Below are 15,658 nucleotides of genomic sequence, written 5' to 3'. Positions count from 1 at the left end.
ACTTCAGGACAAAATGAAATTAAATAAAAATTCTGAGGTCAGCAATATAATAGAGACTAAGTTTCCTGTCTTCCCCACAGCTGTTCCAGTTTATTCTGCTGGAAAACAATTGGTAGGTACTTCAAACCCTGCCAGGAGTAACCCCTGAGCATAGAGCCCAAGGTAAGTCTGATCCCAGCTCTTTGTGACCCCAAACTAAGCAAAACAAAGCCTGCTGTGCAGTCTGGCACTTCAGTATTTGTTTATTTGCCTCTTTGTTTATTTGTTTTATGGTGGGAACACACACCCTACAGTGCTTGGGGGTACTTGCCTGCCTCTGGGCTCAAGGATCACACCTGGCAAACACCTTACAGCCTCCACTATCTCTCTGATGCCAACAGTGCTCAGTTTCTAGTTTATTTATCATTTCTACTTTTCCTCAACAAGGATGGGATGTGGAAAATGAAGACAATTGAAGAAGGGCTTGCTTCCCTTGAAAGCTAGTTCCCTGAACATGGCATTCCTTGTGACAAAATACAGGTCTGGGAAATAACTCAGCCCTCTGAGAATCCCGTGAGTTGAGCCCCACCCTATTGCAGGGTGGTTCTCCTGAGCCCTACCCTAGGATGTATATAAATGCTGTGCTGAGTGCAGGGCAAGCAGTGCCAGCCTGAAGTCTGTATCCTGCAAGGAGAGAAGCTCACCAACAGCACCGAGCACTGTGCAGGGCTAGAATCAGGACCAAGGTGAGTAGTGATCATCACAATTGTTGCCTTATGTGGGGCAGAGGTGGGGCAGAGAGATGAAACAGTGGGTGGGGGGATGTGCTTCTTGCTGGGCCAGAGCTTAATTAACTTCACAGCATCCTTCGTGCGCAATTGGTGCAGGTTCTAGGGGGCACCTATTTGATTATCTGGTATCTATTTTTTTTTTACTGAGTCCCAGAATTAAGTTCCCTTTTCTCTGATGTGAATGGGGTCATTTTCCCATTCACAGAGAGTTGGCATCTATGAAGCAATATTATTTGAAAAGGGAACCCTAATGCATTAAGCTCCAGCAGTTCGATTGGTCTTAGGAGAGTACACTTGGAGAAGCCCTTGAGTCTAGAAGTGTGCTGGTCATCAGAGAGACACATCCATAGAGGAGATCAGAACAAATGACTGAGTGTGTAACTGTTTTCCTGGCAGGAGAGAGCCTGAGGGTTTCAACTGTCTGAGGAAAATCACTCCCGACCTGCCCTTCCCACATCCGAGGATGGAGGAGGTGTCAGCAGCCCTGGCCAAAATGCAGCCAGACCTCATCTGTCGCATCTGCCTGGAATACATCAATGACCCCGTCACCATCGACTGCGGCCACAGCTTCTGTGACTCCTGCATCCGCATGTCATGGAAGGACCTGAAGGACACATTCCCTTGTCCCGTGTGCCGGCAGTCCCGCCAGGAGATGCGCGTCAGTGCCAACGCCCAGCTGGGCAGGCTGGTGGACCTGGCGATGCTACTGCACAGCTCTGGGAGCAGCGAGATGGCACCGGCAGAGGAGGGCAGTTGTGAGGAGCACAGGCAGGGAGTGAGCCTCTTCTGCGAGGATGACCAGGAGCTGGTGTGTCCTCTGTGTGCCCAGGGCCCTGCCCACCAGGGCCACCACATCAGGTCCGTGGCTGAGGCAGCGGCTCATCACAGACAGAGGCTCAGCGACTGCATCGAGTCCCTGAAGAAGCAGCTGGCAGAGGTGCAGAAGCGAGATGTCGCCCAAGACAGAAACCTCCTGCAGCTGAGAGCGGACGGGGAAAAGCACAGGAGTCAGCTGGCCTCGGAATTTGAGCAGCTCACCCAGTTTGTGGAGCGTGAGCACGAGGCCGCGCTCTGCAGGCTGACAGAAGAGGACAAACGCCTGCAGCAGCAGCTCAGGGACAACCTGGAGGCCTACTCGGACCACATCTGGGAGCTGGAAGACCTCAGACGGGATGTGGCGGAGCGGAGCGTGATGTCCGAGGAGATGGTGCTGAGGGGCGTGAGGAGCCTGCAGCAGCGCTGTGCGGGCCTGCAGCTCCCGGCCGTGCAGCCCCTGCGCTTTAGGCCCGTGGCCTACAGCCTCCCTCCTCTGCACTCGGCGCTCAACAGCATCATCCGGAGATTCCGAGAGAGCATCAGCCTGGACCCCGACACGGCCCACCCCAGCCTGCGAGTGTCCCAGGACCTCCAGTCGGTGACCTGCGTGAGGAAGAGGTCCAAAGGGGATAGGGGCACCAAATCCTGTGATGACACCGGCCAGCTGGTGGTCCTGGGCCGGGAGGGCTTCGCTTCTGGCCGCCACTACTGGGAGGTGCAGGTGGGCGCCAATCCCGAGTGGGCCGTGGGCGTGTGCAGCGTCGCGCCTTCGGCCCAGACCTCGCGTCCCCTGGCGGGTCCCAAGAGATGCTGGACACTGCAGCTGCAGGATAGCGACTACCTGGCCGTGAGTGCGGGGGCGGTGCCTCTGGCTCTCAGGGACCAACCCACGGCCATCGGCGTTTACCTGGATTGGGAGCTGGGCCAGCTTTCCTTCTACAACGCCGCCGACAGGTCTCACCTGCACTTGTTCACCGAGTCCTTTGCTGAAGAGCTCAAGCCATACTTCCGCGTGGGGCCGGACTGCGCCCCTCTCTCTGTGGGCTCGGGGAGGGCAGAGGAGGGGTGAGCACACTCTGGGCTTCCCCACTTCCTTCATGTGGACAGCTGGTGGTTTTCTAAATTTGGAATTCTTTGCATCAGATGTTGATACTTAAGGAAGATGGCGGAAGAAATGTTCCCATTTTGTAACACTATAATGCAAAACCAATTATTTTGTATCTTTATGTCTATTTTTAATAAGAAAATTTTAAGTACAGACATTTTTAGATTCATATTTCCTTTCGTCATAAAGTTATTTTCTAAGACATTGCAAAATATTCATGTGCGGGCTCACTAGTTGCTTTTCTCTAGTGCCGAAATGTTCTGCTTGTTCCTGGACACTGTTTGTATATTCTTAGCGATTATGTATGTTCAACCAATTTTCCTCGATTTTGTAACCCTTTTGGGGTTTTCTCTGAGCATGAAGCAAGCATTATCCCCTAAGGCCAGCTAGGTGAGGCCCAAATACTAAAATAAAGGAGCACTGCATTGCAGTGTCCTCCCATTGTTCATTGATTTACTCGAGTGGGCCCAGTAACGTCTCCATTTTGAGACTTGATGTTACTGTTTTTGGCATATTGAAAAGGTCACAGGGAGCTTGCCAGGCTTTGCTCTATGGGTGAGATACTCTGGGTAGCTTGCCGAGCTCTCCGAGAGGGGCGAAGGAATAGATCCTGGGCCGACCGAAAATAAAGTAAATAAATAAAAGATAAAACAAAAGAAGTTCTGAATTTTTTATGAATATATTGTTACAATTACAGACATAATTAGGAAGCAGATAACACTCACTTTTATATATCCCCCACTCAAGATTGCACCCCTCTGACTGTAGGCACAAGAAAGGTTCAGGGGGATGATCCCTTCCTTCTTCCTTCCTTGGCTTCTCTGACGCTCACCCTTCCCCCACCCTCCCAGTGTGGAAAGCTGGTGGTCTTTTAGATTTCGGGGTGACTGCATAGGTGTTCACTTTCCATGAACATGGGGGAGAAATGATCTCTTTCTCATAATTCTTTTTTTTTGGGGGGGATCACACCCGGCAATGCAAAGGGGTTACTCCTGGCTCTGCGCTCAGGAATCACTCCTGGTGGTACTCGGGGGACCACATGGGATGCTGGGAATCGAACCCGGGTTGGCCGCATGCAAGGCAAACGCCCCACTCACTGTGCTTTTACACCAGCCCTTCTTTTTCACAATTCTACAAATTTGTAGAATTTGTAGAACTGTTACTGTTACTGTGTCTGGCATATCGAATACATCACGGGTGGCTTGCCAGGCTCTGCCGTGTGAGCAAGATACTCTCGGTAGCTTGCCAGGCTCTCCCAGAGGGGCGGAGGGATCGAACTTGGGTCAGCCATGTTGGCTGCATGCAAGGCAAACGCCCTACCGCTGTGCTATCGCTCCAGCCTGTAGTAAAAGTACTACAAATTTGGTCATTGTGTATCCTTATTTCTATTTCTAATAAAATAAAATTTTATTTCAAACTTTTTCTCCCTTTCAATAGAAAGATGTGCTAAATGTCATTTCAAATGCCTCATGTCCACTCCTGCTAATTAGTTTGTTATCTCTAGAGTGTAAAGGTTTCACTTGCACACAGGTTTGTATTGTCTTAGAGCATATGTATGTTTAACCAATTTCTCTCAATTATGTAACACTCCAGGATGGAACTTCTGAGCATGGAACAAGGACTATCCCCTAAGCCCTTCTCAGCCTGGTTCAAATACTAAAATAAATAAAAGATAAAAGACAGAAAGTTTTAATTTCAATATAATTGCTGCATAATAGGAGACTAACACCTAAGGATAGTAGAGATAAGGGCCAAGAGGATCGCTCCACAGCTTGGAAGCTGATCTTATGTGCTGGGGGAAAAGGCAGCTGGGATAGAGAAGGGACCAGTAAGTAAATGATGCTTGGAGGGCTCGCTCATGATGGGAGATTTGTGTGGAAATTGGACTATGGATCAAACATGATGGCTGCTTACTAACTCTATTGCAAACCATAACACCCGAGAGAGGATAGAGGAGAGAAAGAGAGAGAGAGAGAGAGAGAGAGAGAGAGAGAGAGAGAGAGAGAGAGAGAATGCACCTGCCACAGAGACATAGGGTGGGGGTGGTGGGAGGGACACGTCTGTTATTTGTAGGTTTAGGTGCTCTCATTAGTTTTTCTAATAATTCATAATATTTTATTTATCATATAGCCTCATTTCAAATCTGTTTTTAAAGAAACCCACAAATGCTGATTTAACTTCGACATGTGATGGTCATTCCTTTTTTAAATTTATTGTATTTTTACATTGGTGATAGAGAATGGACACTGGTGGAGGGTACTCAAACATTGCATGACTGAAACACACTGTAGCACTGTCCTCCCATTGTTCATCAATTTGCTTGAGCAGGCCCAGTAACGTGTCCATTGTGAGACTTGTTGTTACTGTGTTTGGCATGTAGAATACATCCCGGGTAGCTTGCCAGGATTTCCTGTATGGGCAAGATATTCTTGGTAGCTTGCCAGGCTCTCTGAGAGGGGCAGAGGAATCGAACCCAGGTTGGCCTGATCAGCCACATGCAAGGAAAATGCCCTACCTTCTGTGCTATTGCTCCAGCCCAAGAAAATTCCTAAGTCTGTTAAAAAATATATAAAAATAAAAAATATGTATTTGCTGTATATACATAGAGAATTTGGACTAAAATAACTTACACTGTTTGAGTTCTACCATTCAGAACTGATTGGTCAAAGAACAGTCTAAGTAATCATTCTTCCTCTGATGGACATGTCTGTCATTTGTAGGTTTAGGTGCTCTCATTAGTTTTTCTAATAATTCATAAGTATTTTATTTATCATTTAGCCTCATTTCAAATCTGTTTAAAAAAAACCCACAAATGGTGATTTAACTTCAACATGTGGAGATCATTCCTTTTTTAATTTAATTTTATTTATTGCTTTTTTACATTTTTTAATTATTGAATCACTGTGAGGTACAGTTACATACTTACAAACTTTTGTAGTTAACGTTTCAGTCATACAATGATCGAGTACCCATCCCTCCACCAGTGCCCATTCTCCACCACCAATGGTCCCAGGATCCCTGTCACCACCCCCACCCCACCCCCACTTCCCCACCCTGCCTCTGTGGCAGGGCATTCGCTTTTGTTCTCTCTTTCCTTTTGGTTGTTGTTGTAGTTTGCAATAGAGACAATGAGTGACCATTGTGTTTGATCTATAGTCTACATTGGGCACGCATCTCCCAACCCGCATTTACTTGGTGCTCCCTTCTCTATCTGAGCTGCCTTCCCCCCCAGCATTTGAGGCCAGCTTCCAAGCTGTGGAGTAAACCTCCTGGTCCTTGTCTCTACGATTCTTGGGTGTTAGTCTCCCATTCTGTTACTTTATATTCCACAGATGAGTGCAGTTTGCTTCATTATTTTCATTTCCCTTTAGTAAGGATGGCCGATAGGGGGCTCCCAGGGATTGAGTTCTTCAGAATTAATACAACCAAGATGAGATTGAAGAAGTTACTGTTACTGGCCCTAGAGTGGCAAGACTCAATACTGCCTGATCCACTTTTTTGAACATAGGAAGTGAGGTCTGATGAGGCTTTAATTGGCCCCAGCAAAAGCCCAGAGGAGCTTGGAGCCCTTGCAGAGAAGCTCCTCCATGAGCAATGGTTGTGGTGAGCACATGAAGGAGAGTCATCAAAAGTCTCAGGTTCTTTTTTGACAATAGTGTAGTAGTGAACAGACTTATCTAGGTAGAAAAAGCTGCCTTGGGGAAGCCTAGGAGAAAACCTATAAAATTACTACAAAATTGTGAAGACAAGTGCGTGCCTCCTCTCATCTTCACCTCAGGTGTTGCTCTCAGCTCTCCTCAGAGAAGTCAGGTTCTGTCTCCTCTTTTTATTTCTCACGATCTCTAAATAAAACTATTGTACTACCAAAATGGTGATTTGAAGGAAATGATATAAATATAACTTGAAAGTGGCTTGGAAAATTATATAAATGTAAATTGAAACTTGTTGTTGTTGGCTTAGTCCTGGATTCTGTTCTTAGGGATACTTCCTGTCATTTAGAGTGATGGGGTCAACCCCAGGTTGTCAGTGTGCAAGACCAGTACTTTACCCACCATTCACTCTTTCTAGCTCCTAAAGCGTTTCTTAGTGCTACCATGTAGTCTATGAAATTAACGTTTTGTAAATCCAGGCATTGTCTACGTTTACCTATTCCTCGCTGTCACTGTCACTCTCCTCCCGTTGTTCATCAATTTGCTCGAGCGGGCCCAGTAACATTGTGAGTCTTGTTGTTACTGTGTTTGGCGTATAGAATATGTCACAGGTAGCTTGCCAGGCTTTGTCATGCAGGTGAGATACTCTCAGTAGCTTGTCAGGCTTCCCGCGACAGGCGGAGAAATCAAACTCAGGTAGGCCAGGTTGGCTGCGTGCAAGGCAAACACCCTACCCTCTGTGCTATCACTCCAACCCACCTATTCCTCATATATTGTTGGGTCGGGAGTTCCCTGACCCTGGGCGGCACGGAGAGACCAGACAGACAACGTTCCTGCAGGAATTCAAGCGGGGTTTTATTCAGACCAGCATGCTGGGGGTCCACAACGTACCCATGAGCGGGCAGAGTCTGAGAGCCTCGAACTCAGAAACAGGTCATCTTTTATACAGTTTGAGAACAAAGGCCACATATTTTGAACATACATGTTTTGCTAGGTTCCTTGTGGTTTTTCTTGCAGTATCTCAACTCAAACACCTTGACCCGGTCACATAGTTTCAGTTTCCAGAATGGTCAAAACACTCTATCAATTTAAATAGTTATGACTAACCCATACCTTACACATCTACTGGATTCAATCCAATTTTGTAACCTCAAGGCTGCTGAACTGTTTACAGAAAGCAATTTTCCAAGTTAATTAACTCCTTCCTAGCCTTCCTAGCTCCTTTCATTCCCCACTTCTTTTGTGCATATCGCTAATCCTAGAGATATTCTTAGGTGGTACTTTCTTCCTCATGGAGTAAAGTCTGATACTGCTGTCTCAGCACTAGCAATTGGATATAATTAATTTGTTCCTTAACAAACGTAACTAATTTATTGAGGATACAGGGTCCCAAGGTAAACAGAGTTAGAAGTATCAAGAGTGGTGCAGGTAGGGTCGAAAGGAGAGTTGCTAACCAGGGTGACTGATTAAACCAGGATTCAAGCCACCCTTCTCGGGACTCCCTCTCTTTCCTTCGTTGTTCCAATCCTTCCCTTAATTTGGTCATGGAGTCCCGAACCACTCCTGAATGGTCAGCATAAAAGCAACACTCTTCACCTAGGGCGGCACACAGCCCCCCATTCTTAAGAAATAATAGGTCAAGGCCTTCCCGTAGCTTGGCCATAGAGTCTCTGACAACCTCAGGGTGATCAGAGTAGAAACAGCATTCCTCCGCCAGAGCAGCACAGAGCCCTTGGTTCTTGAGAACAGCAGGTCAAAGGTCGAGTCCTCTCCAATTTTGAAAGACTATCTTGGACAGGGATGTTAGAGATTTCTCCATGCAGTCTTAAAAAGAGTTAAAGCAACAGAAACCAAAGCAACATTGGCCAATTCACACATTTACCCAATCACCTCTGTAGAATTAGAATCTGATTCTTACAAGAAACAAGTTACAGAAACATGATTTTCTCTCCACTTTCATTTTAAAACTTTGCAAGATAGCTTAACAAACCTGGCTTGTCCTTTTGCATAAACACAGCAAAATTAGAGAACTCTCCATTTGGGATACCCCATTATTTACTGCAAAGTCCTGGGGGTCAGCTAACAACAGGAAACACACCAATAATGGCATAAATCTTATCTGGCATGTCAGAGTTACCCAGGCCTGGCCATAAGATGTCCCACGACGAACTGGATGGCTTCGAGCCTTCAAGTTGAACTGGATGTGATTGGACCTCATTTTCCACAGAGATGTCCTGGCAGAAAAGAGTCCATCCCATCCCTTCTTCAGGGCTGGGAGAAATCCTGGTTTCCACATTCTTTCCTTCATGCTGAGAGTAGGCCCAGACTGAGTTAACCTAGATTCCTCCAGAGCAATGATGACTTCCATTCTTTCCTTGAGCTGGCCTGCCTCTAGATTCACCCTGAGGTTTGTAGGGTACTTGAAACAGTACCTGTTAAGTTCCTGCTCCTGTCATTTAGACAGAAGCACACTGTCATTTAGAAAGAAGCACACTGGTGATGGAACGCATGTTGGAACATTATAAGAAATTCAATCCTGAACAACTTTTTAAATGTGTTTGTCAGTGTGATTTAATAAAAAAATTGAATTTATTACATATATCAATAGAATTATACCTGAGCACTTTATTAGCTTAGATAAAAGAATGATCTATTCTGTTGGTGAATTTATACAGTACTACCATCTCTCTCATAAAAACTGTACTAGGATCATGCTATTAGTATCCAAGTGTTACTGTAGAAATGTCAACATTTAAACATAACAGGAAATTTGATTGGTATGCTTTCATTAGTGATTATTGGGAGATTTCAAAATAATTCAAAATACCTTGGAGTCAAGGTTCTTTCCCAATTCTCATTTTTTCCCATTCCTTAGTAGAGAATCTGAGTCCTGCTTAAATCAAATGTCAAATTGTTTTTAACAAACGATCCCTGTAAAATCACTTTTCTTAAGTGAAAAAATGAACTAGCAAAAAAGCATTCTATCTTTAAAAACAGAGACACCCTCTGAGCACCCATATGCTGACATGCACATCATCAAAATCACACCACAGCTGCTAAGTGACTAAAGTGCATGATGGACTGAGGGACTTGTGAGGTTTGAGCATAGATTGATATGACTGCTGGCATCACTCAAAGAACAGGAGGGGGGGAGAAATATGGATTGTTTTTTGGTCTCCTTATAAGCACATCAAAATAACACTTGGCAATATTCAATTTTCCTCTTAGTAATTCACTGATACAAGTTAGTAAAGGTATTCAATAATTTAAGACAAATATTAGTTCTTCAAACTCGGTAAGTAAGAAGCACACGTCTTTAATTTATGAGGCAAATTCTTCAAAGAAATCTTTGCATTAGTTGTCACTATATGGAGTAAAATAACAGCATAAAATAGAAGTACCACTTTTATTTTTACGTAATTTAATCTTTATGTAGAAAACTGTTAAATAGTGACAATCACCCACAAAATAACTTCATCTTTAATGTTTTAATATGCTATTTAATTTTTCTTCATATATTCACATTTTAGTTGCTACTTATTTATATTTTATTGTAAAAATACATCAACTTATCAGAAGTGTGTAGACTATGAAAATATTCTAAGTAAAGGAAAAGAGTAGGAGAGAAACTAACTATAGTTCTGTAACACTGTCAATAGTTTAGAGCTACACTTTATTGTATACAAGAATACTATTGTAACTAGACTTCTAACATTAAGATTCCCATTTGCACATCTCTTAACTATATTTAAGGCTTTCTGGACTAATATGCAATTTATAATGAAAACAATTTTCTCATCATTTTTTAACAATTTCTAGAATTTACAACTATGCCATTTTCATTACTAAGGTCTATAGAAATTCATAGTAACATTATACTTACTAGAAATTAATTTTTAAACCTTTGTCTACTTGACTAAGGAAGGACTTATTCTTAAGTTTCATCTTCTAAGAGTGATTATCCTTTAACACAAATGTTCTAAGAACCAAGAGTCTTAGACTGTAACTTATATTTTCTAAAAATTCACTATCTTAATAATACCCAATTAATTTATTCAGTTGTGACTGATCAAGGCTTAATTTTATCTACTAATGAGTGGGTTTTTTGTTTACTTATTTATTTTTGGGGGGGCCACAGTCAGTGATGCTAGGGTTAAACTCCTGACAGTGCTTAAAGGATTGTATAGGATGCTAGGGATCAAACTCAGTCAGCCATGTGCAAGGCAAATGCTCTATCTGCTATACTATCTCTCCAGGCCCTAATGAATGATTTTAATGACTTGCTTTTAAGAGATTTTATACATCATAAAATTTTAGAGCAATCTATTAAAATAAACTACATTATCTCACTAACATAGAAGATGTTAATGATAGTAGTTTTGTATATTATGATAAATATTTAAACATCTCTTTACACTGTATGTGGTAGATTACTTTGAGATATATCAAGGCATATTACTAAGAAATATCATATCATAGGGAATATAAGTTCAGGTAAGAAATAAGTTATTTCTATTTCCTTGAATTTCAAATTTTGGTGAAATTAGCAAAACCAGTAAAATAGGAATCCAAAATTCTGTAATACAGTAGCAATTTAATTTTATTAACACAATAAAAACAACTAATTGGGGACTAATAATTAAATGTAGCTAGGCACCATGCTTCAGTTACATCATACAGAATTCTTTCATGTATAATACTGATTTCAAACACAAATGGAACTTTGGCTGAATCATTTTTAAAAAATAGAAGTCTACTGAAAATTCTAACATCCTGAAGTTAATGTATAATTATTACAAGCATATATATTTTACAACAATAAAATGTTACTTTATGTGTAAGTAACTTAGACTTGCATGCAGATTTTAAGGTATCACTATGAGTATGGCTGATAAATTCGGCAGTAAATAAATATCCCATTCTTTTTTCATTTTAAGTCTATGTATTTAGTCAATAACATAAAATGATCAACTGCTATGTTTTCACATTTCCTGAATACTTATGATCAAATATGTGATAAAATGTAATCAGAATATTTTATTTATGTTCCCCAAATATTTCACATATATATTTTTTGCTATTTATCACCTTGTTTATTTTTTAGATTCCTCATTGCAGCTATGACATGCAATATATAGTATACCATTCAAAACATACATATATACTTTATTACTTAATATTAGAAAGATATTCTAACAATCACACATAATTGATACATCTGCTCAACTTACATCATACTTTCTCCTTCATGCAAACTTGGAATCACTCAAAATTACCAAATATTCCCCAAAAATGAGGTCTTATTCATATTCCTCTGTTAGAAAATATTTTCTTTCTTTAGCTACTTTAAATTTCTGTTTTAATTATAGTTAGTTGAAATAATTAATTCATTAACATATTATTATAATTCAGCAAACATGACTACAATAGTGTTTATACATATTTTTATATTTTTTAAAAATTTGGGGCCACAATCTGGATTTGTGTTTAGAGCTTTCTCCTGATTTGGTACTCAGGAATCATTTCTTGCAGGGCTTGAGGGTCTATATGCAATGATGGGGATTGAATTCAGGTTGACTGCATACAAAATAAGAGTCTTGCCTGCTGTACTATCTCTCCAGTCACAATATTCATGCTTTTGATATATACAGTTACAGAATCGTAGTACGACTTATGTGCTCAAAACTTTCTACCAGTCATTGCATCTAGTAATTAACATTTTGTTCTTCAGAATGTCAGCTTGTGTCACTTCCCTCCAAAGACTTTCTCTTTATCTATATCAAATTCTGCTATTCTCATTAATGTGTACCTATCCTCAGAAATATAGACACTCTCATATTTGCATTTATGTGTGCTATTAGTCAATAAATTTCATAGAATCTAAAAACTCCTAAGAGACAGACAACAGGACATATTGTCTATACATTACATCACTGGGATTTATATGAATATACAGGACATGAAGAGGATTATCAATAATTATATATTAAAACAAAATTTTAAAAAGGAGGAAAATAAGACAATAGTTGACTTCATAGGTAATAAAATATTCATATGGAAATTTGATTATCTGGAAGATATTTTATAAATTAAATACTTCTGAGAGATTCATTGATTTATCTTCTTCCTTTAATTTTTTTCCCATTGTAAATTGTGTAACTTAAACTTTCTCCATGATTCTTCCTCCCTCCTCCCATTTTCCTCTAGGAAGAAGTACTAAATACTGTACCTTAGACCAGTTCCTTCCAAAGGCAGAGTCTGAAGTAAAATCTTATGTGCATGATAGTAAAAGGTGATCCTAGAGACATTAATAACCACCACCACAACAAAAGCATAAGAAGAACTGAATAAGAGGGGCTAAATGTGCTAGAGCAGTAGTATAATTAGTAGGTCACTTGTTTTGCACAGTTAACCAGGTATCATTCCCCAGCACCACATATGGTTCACCAAGTCCTGCCAGAAGTAATCCCTGAGTGCAGAGCCAGGAGACACCACTGGGTGTAGCCCCAATGGCCCCTCCTCAGATAAAACAACAAAGAAGGAAGGAAGGAAGGAAGGAAGGAAGGAAGGAAGGAAGGAAGGAAGGAAGGAAGGAAGGAAGAAAGGAAGGGAGGGAGGGAGGGAGGGAGGGAGGGAGGGAGGGACTGTATTAGCCTGAAAACTCCTTAGCCTGGGTAGGATGTCCACCAGTCCATTTAAGCTGAATTACAGATTCAAGGAGAAGGCACATCTGATTTTAGGTCCATCTGAGGTAAACTGATGAAACAGATTATACATATTCCAATAGTTTTTTGGGTAATTCACACATTTTTATGGGGGAGAATTGTGTGAATGTTCAACAGAAGAATATACAATGACCAGATATCACAAGGACAGAAGAGAATAAAAGCCCATGAAGTGTCTGCTTTTCAGTATGGAAATGAAGAGGAAGAGGAGTGGAGGTCCATAAAGGCTCACTGGTCAGTCTTCACTGCCTTGTACTGTCCACCCAAGGCCTTGGGTCCTTATCAGTACAAAAGTATTCTTGAGATTCTGTCTTGACCCAAAAAGAGCCAGGATAATTTCATTGGAACAAGGTGATTTCTACTGTAGAGAAGTTGTCACATCCTTCAAACTACAAGCTTCAGTCAGGTATATTTTAGCTTTTCCTGACTCCAAAATAGCCTTCTAATTTTTTGAAGGTAGGGGAGCAGGAGAGGGGGAATACAGTCGCTAAAACCTTAGACACTAGGGAATCAGAGAGAGGTACTGGGTAAAGTGAACAAACAAAAGCCAAGAAAAGGGCTGGATTGTGGGCAAGACAAAAAACAAAATATCATCTGACTTGAAACCTCTGAGGAATGAGAGAAAAACTTTCAAGAACTGTCCACTTATTTTTAAGGATTATGGGATTCCCAAAGTAGTATTAGTTTCTTCCCACTAGTAGGCTGTACTTCCAGGGATAAAAGAAGACAAGGCCAGCTGGTAAAGTCACATAGTAGAAATGAAAAGCAGTGCAAGATGGAAAAAATATCAGTACAAGTGTGGTTCAGTTTGCCTATAATTCTTGAGATAATCTTAGCCAGAATCGGAAACAAGACTGAAAAAACAGCCAGGGCCCAAGAAGCATGTGATATATAACTAATGAGAATCAGCACATTACTCAGTCCCAAATAATAAGGCAGCAGTGTGATTGTATCACAATTTTCACTCCTTCCATGATTTAATGAATTTCTTAATAGTCTCAGGAAACTGAATGAAAGGCAAGTAAAATTGACCAAAAATTTCCAACTTGCATGCGATCATGTCCACCAAAGTCAATGGTTTCTAATATGTTACCTGAAAAAAATGTGATCACTTAAAATAGCATTATTTATTTTAGTTCACCTTGAGAATCTAGCCATTCATTATTAGACAGTTTTAACAGAAATTCTAAGACAATCCACAGAGGTACAGTTAAATAAGTAGGTCATACTGGAGATATATTGTAAATGACATTATTTCTAAAACAACCAAAGACCATTTATAACATTTTTTACAGAAGATACATATACTGACTTTCACCCATATATCAAAAAATTTTAAAAAATGACTATTTATTGGGCTGGAGCGATAGCACAGCGGGTAGGGCGTTCGCCTTACACGCGGCCAACATGGTCGACCCGAGTTCGATTCCTCCGCCCCTCTCGGAGAGTCCGGCAAGCTACCGAGAGTATTCGATATGCCAGACACAGTAACAACAAAGTCTCCAATGGAGACGTTACTGGGCCCGCTCGAGCAAATCGACGATCAACGGGAGGGCCTTTACCTTTACCTTACTATTTATTGACCCATTATCTCTAAAATATACATATAACAAATTGTCTGGTATATCAGTTGCTTTTCAGAGTAAAATTTTGTGAAACAAAGGGAAGTTATTTCTAAGAGGGGGTTTACATATTGTATCCACTCCTTATGTGTAGCATTGCTTTACAAATGAAATGATTTGGAAAACATAAGCTACTTAGATTCAGAAGGTTGTTATTTGTATGTGTGTATTTTATATGTGTGTACATCACTCCTAGGATCAAAAAAGATTTTTGTCAATTTATTATGTTTCTTGTCATGAATTTGAATTTACTGTTTGAATCACTGGCTTTCAGCATTGACAAGTCCCACCTGCCCAAACAGAGGGGTAGACACACATTTCAGGACCCCAGAATGCAGAGTTGTTTACACCCTGTAGTGCTGGGAATTATTTGGGCTATATCCGTGATGAACTGATCTTGGTCACAGGTATGACATGCATCTGAACCTTCATACTACTTTCATATGAACCTTCATACTACCTCTCCATCCCTGTCAATCTGGTAACATTTGAAAATCAAACTTGGACTACCCTTGTGATAAACTGAGGCTCATTGCATGCATGACATGCACCTTAATTTTCATACTATCTCTGCATCCCTGAGAATTTAGTAACACTTTAACATCAAATGGATTTAGAATTCATTGTTTCTTAGGACACTGTAGACTGGAACCACTTCAGCTCATGGTTATGCTGAAATAATTCACAGTAGACCTACTGTACCACTAAGAACAACTAAAAGAGTAAGAATATGGGAAAAAAGCTTCTGGAGTAATAGTACAGTGGTTAAGGCACTTTTGTTGTATGTGAGGACCCTGAGCACTGCCAGGAATGAGCCCTAAGCAATTCGAGGTGTGGCCCAACTCTTCCATCCCGCCTTTAAATCAAAATTAAGGGGAAAAAAAGTCTGTTAAAAATACTTGTGGAGGGGTTGTAGCTATAGCAGAGCAGGTAGGGTTTTTGCCTTGCAAGTTGCTGACCCCGGTTTGAT

The 15,658-nt window shown here is 41.2% G+C and overlaps 1 protein-coding gene across 1 annotated transcript; it reads left to right on the top strand.

Annotated features, from left to right (window-relative positions):
* The first annotated feature begins 1,233 nt into the window (after positions 1 to 1,233).
* LOC130028114 (tripartite motif-containing protein 75-like) lies at positions 1,234 to 2,655 on the top strand. The gene has a single exon (XM_056118837.1). The coding sequence runs from the start codon at positions 1,234 to 1,236 to the stop codon at positions 2,653 to 2,655; it is 1,422 nt and encodes a 473-aa protein (XP_055974812.1).
* The last annotated feature ends 13,003 nt before the right edge of the window (positions 2,656 to 15,658 follow it).

This window comes from Sorex fumeus, unplaced genomic scaffold, assembly GCF_029834395.1.
Source record: "Sorex fumeus unplaced genomic scaffold, SorFum_2.1 ptg000039l, whole genome shotgun sequence".
Taxonomy (NCBI): domain Eukaryota; kingdom Metazoa; phylum Chordata; class Mammalia; order Eulipotyphla; family Soricidae; genus Sorex; species Sorex fumeus.
Note: the sequence above shows the minus strand (reverse complement) of the source record. Positions and strands in the feature narration are given on the sequence as shown.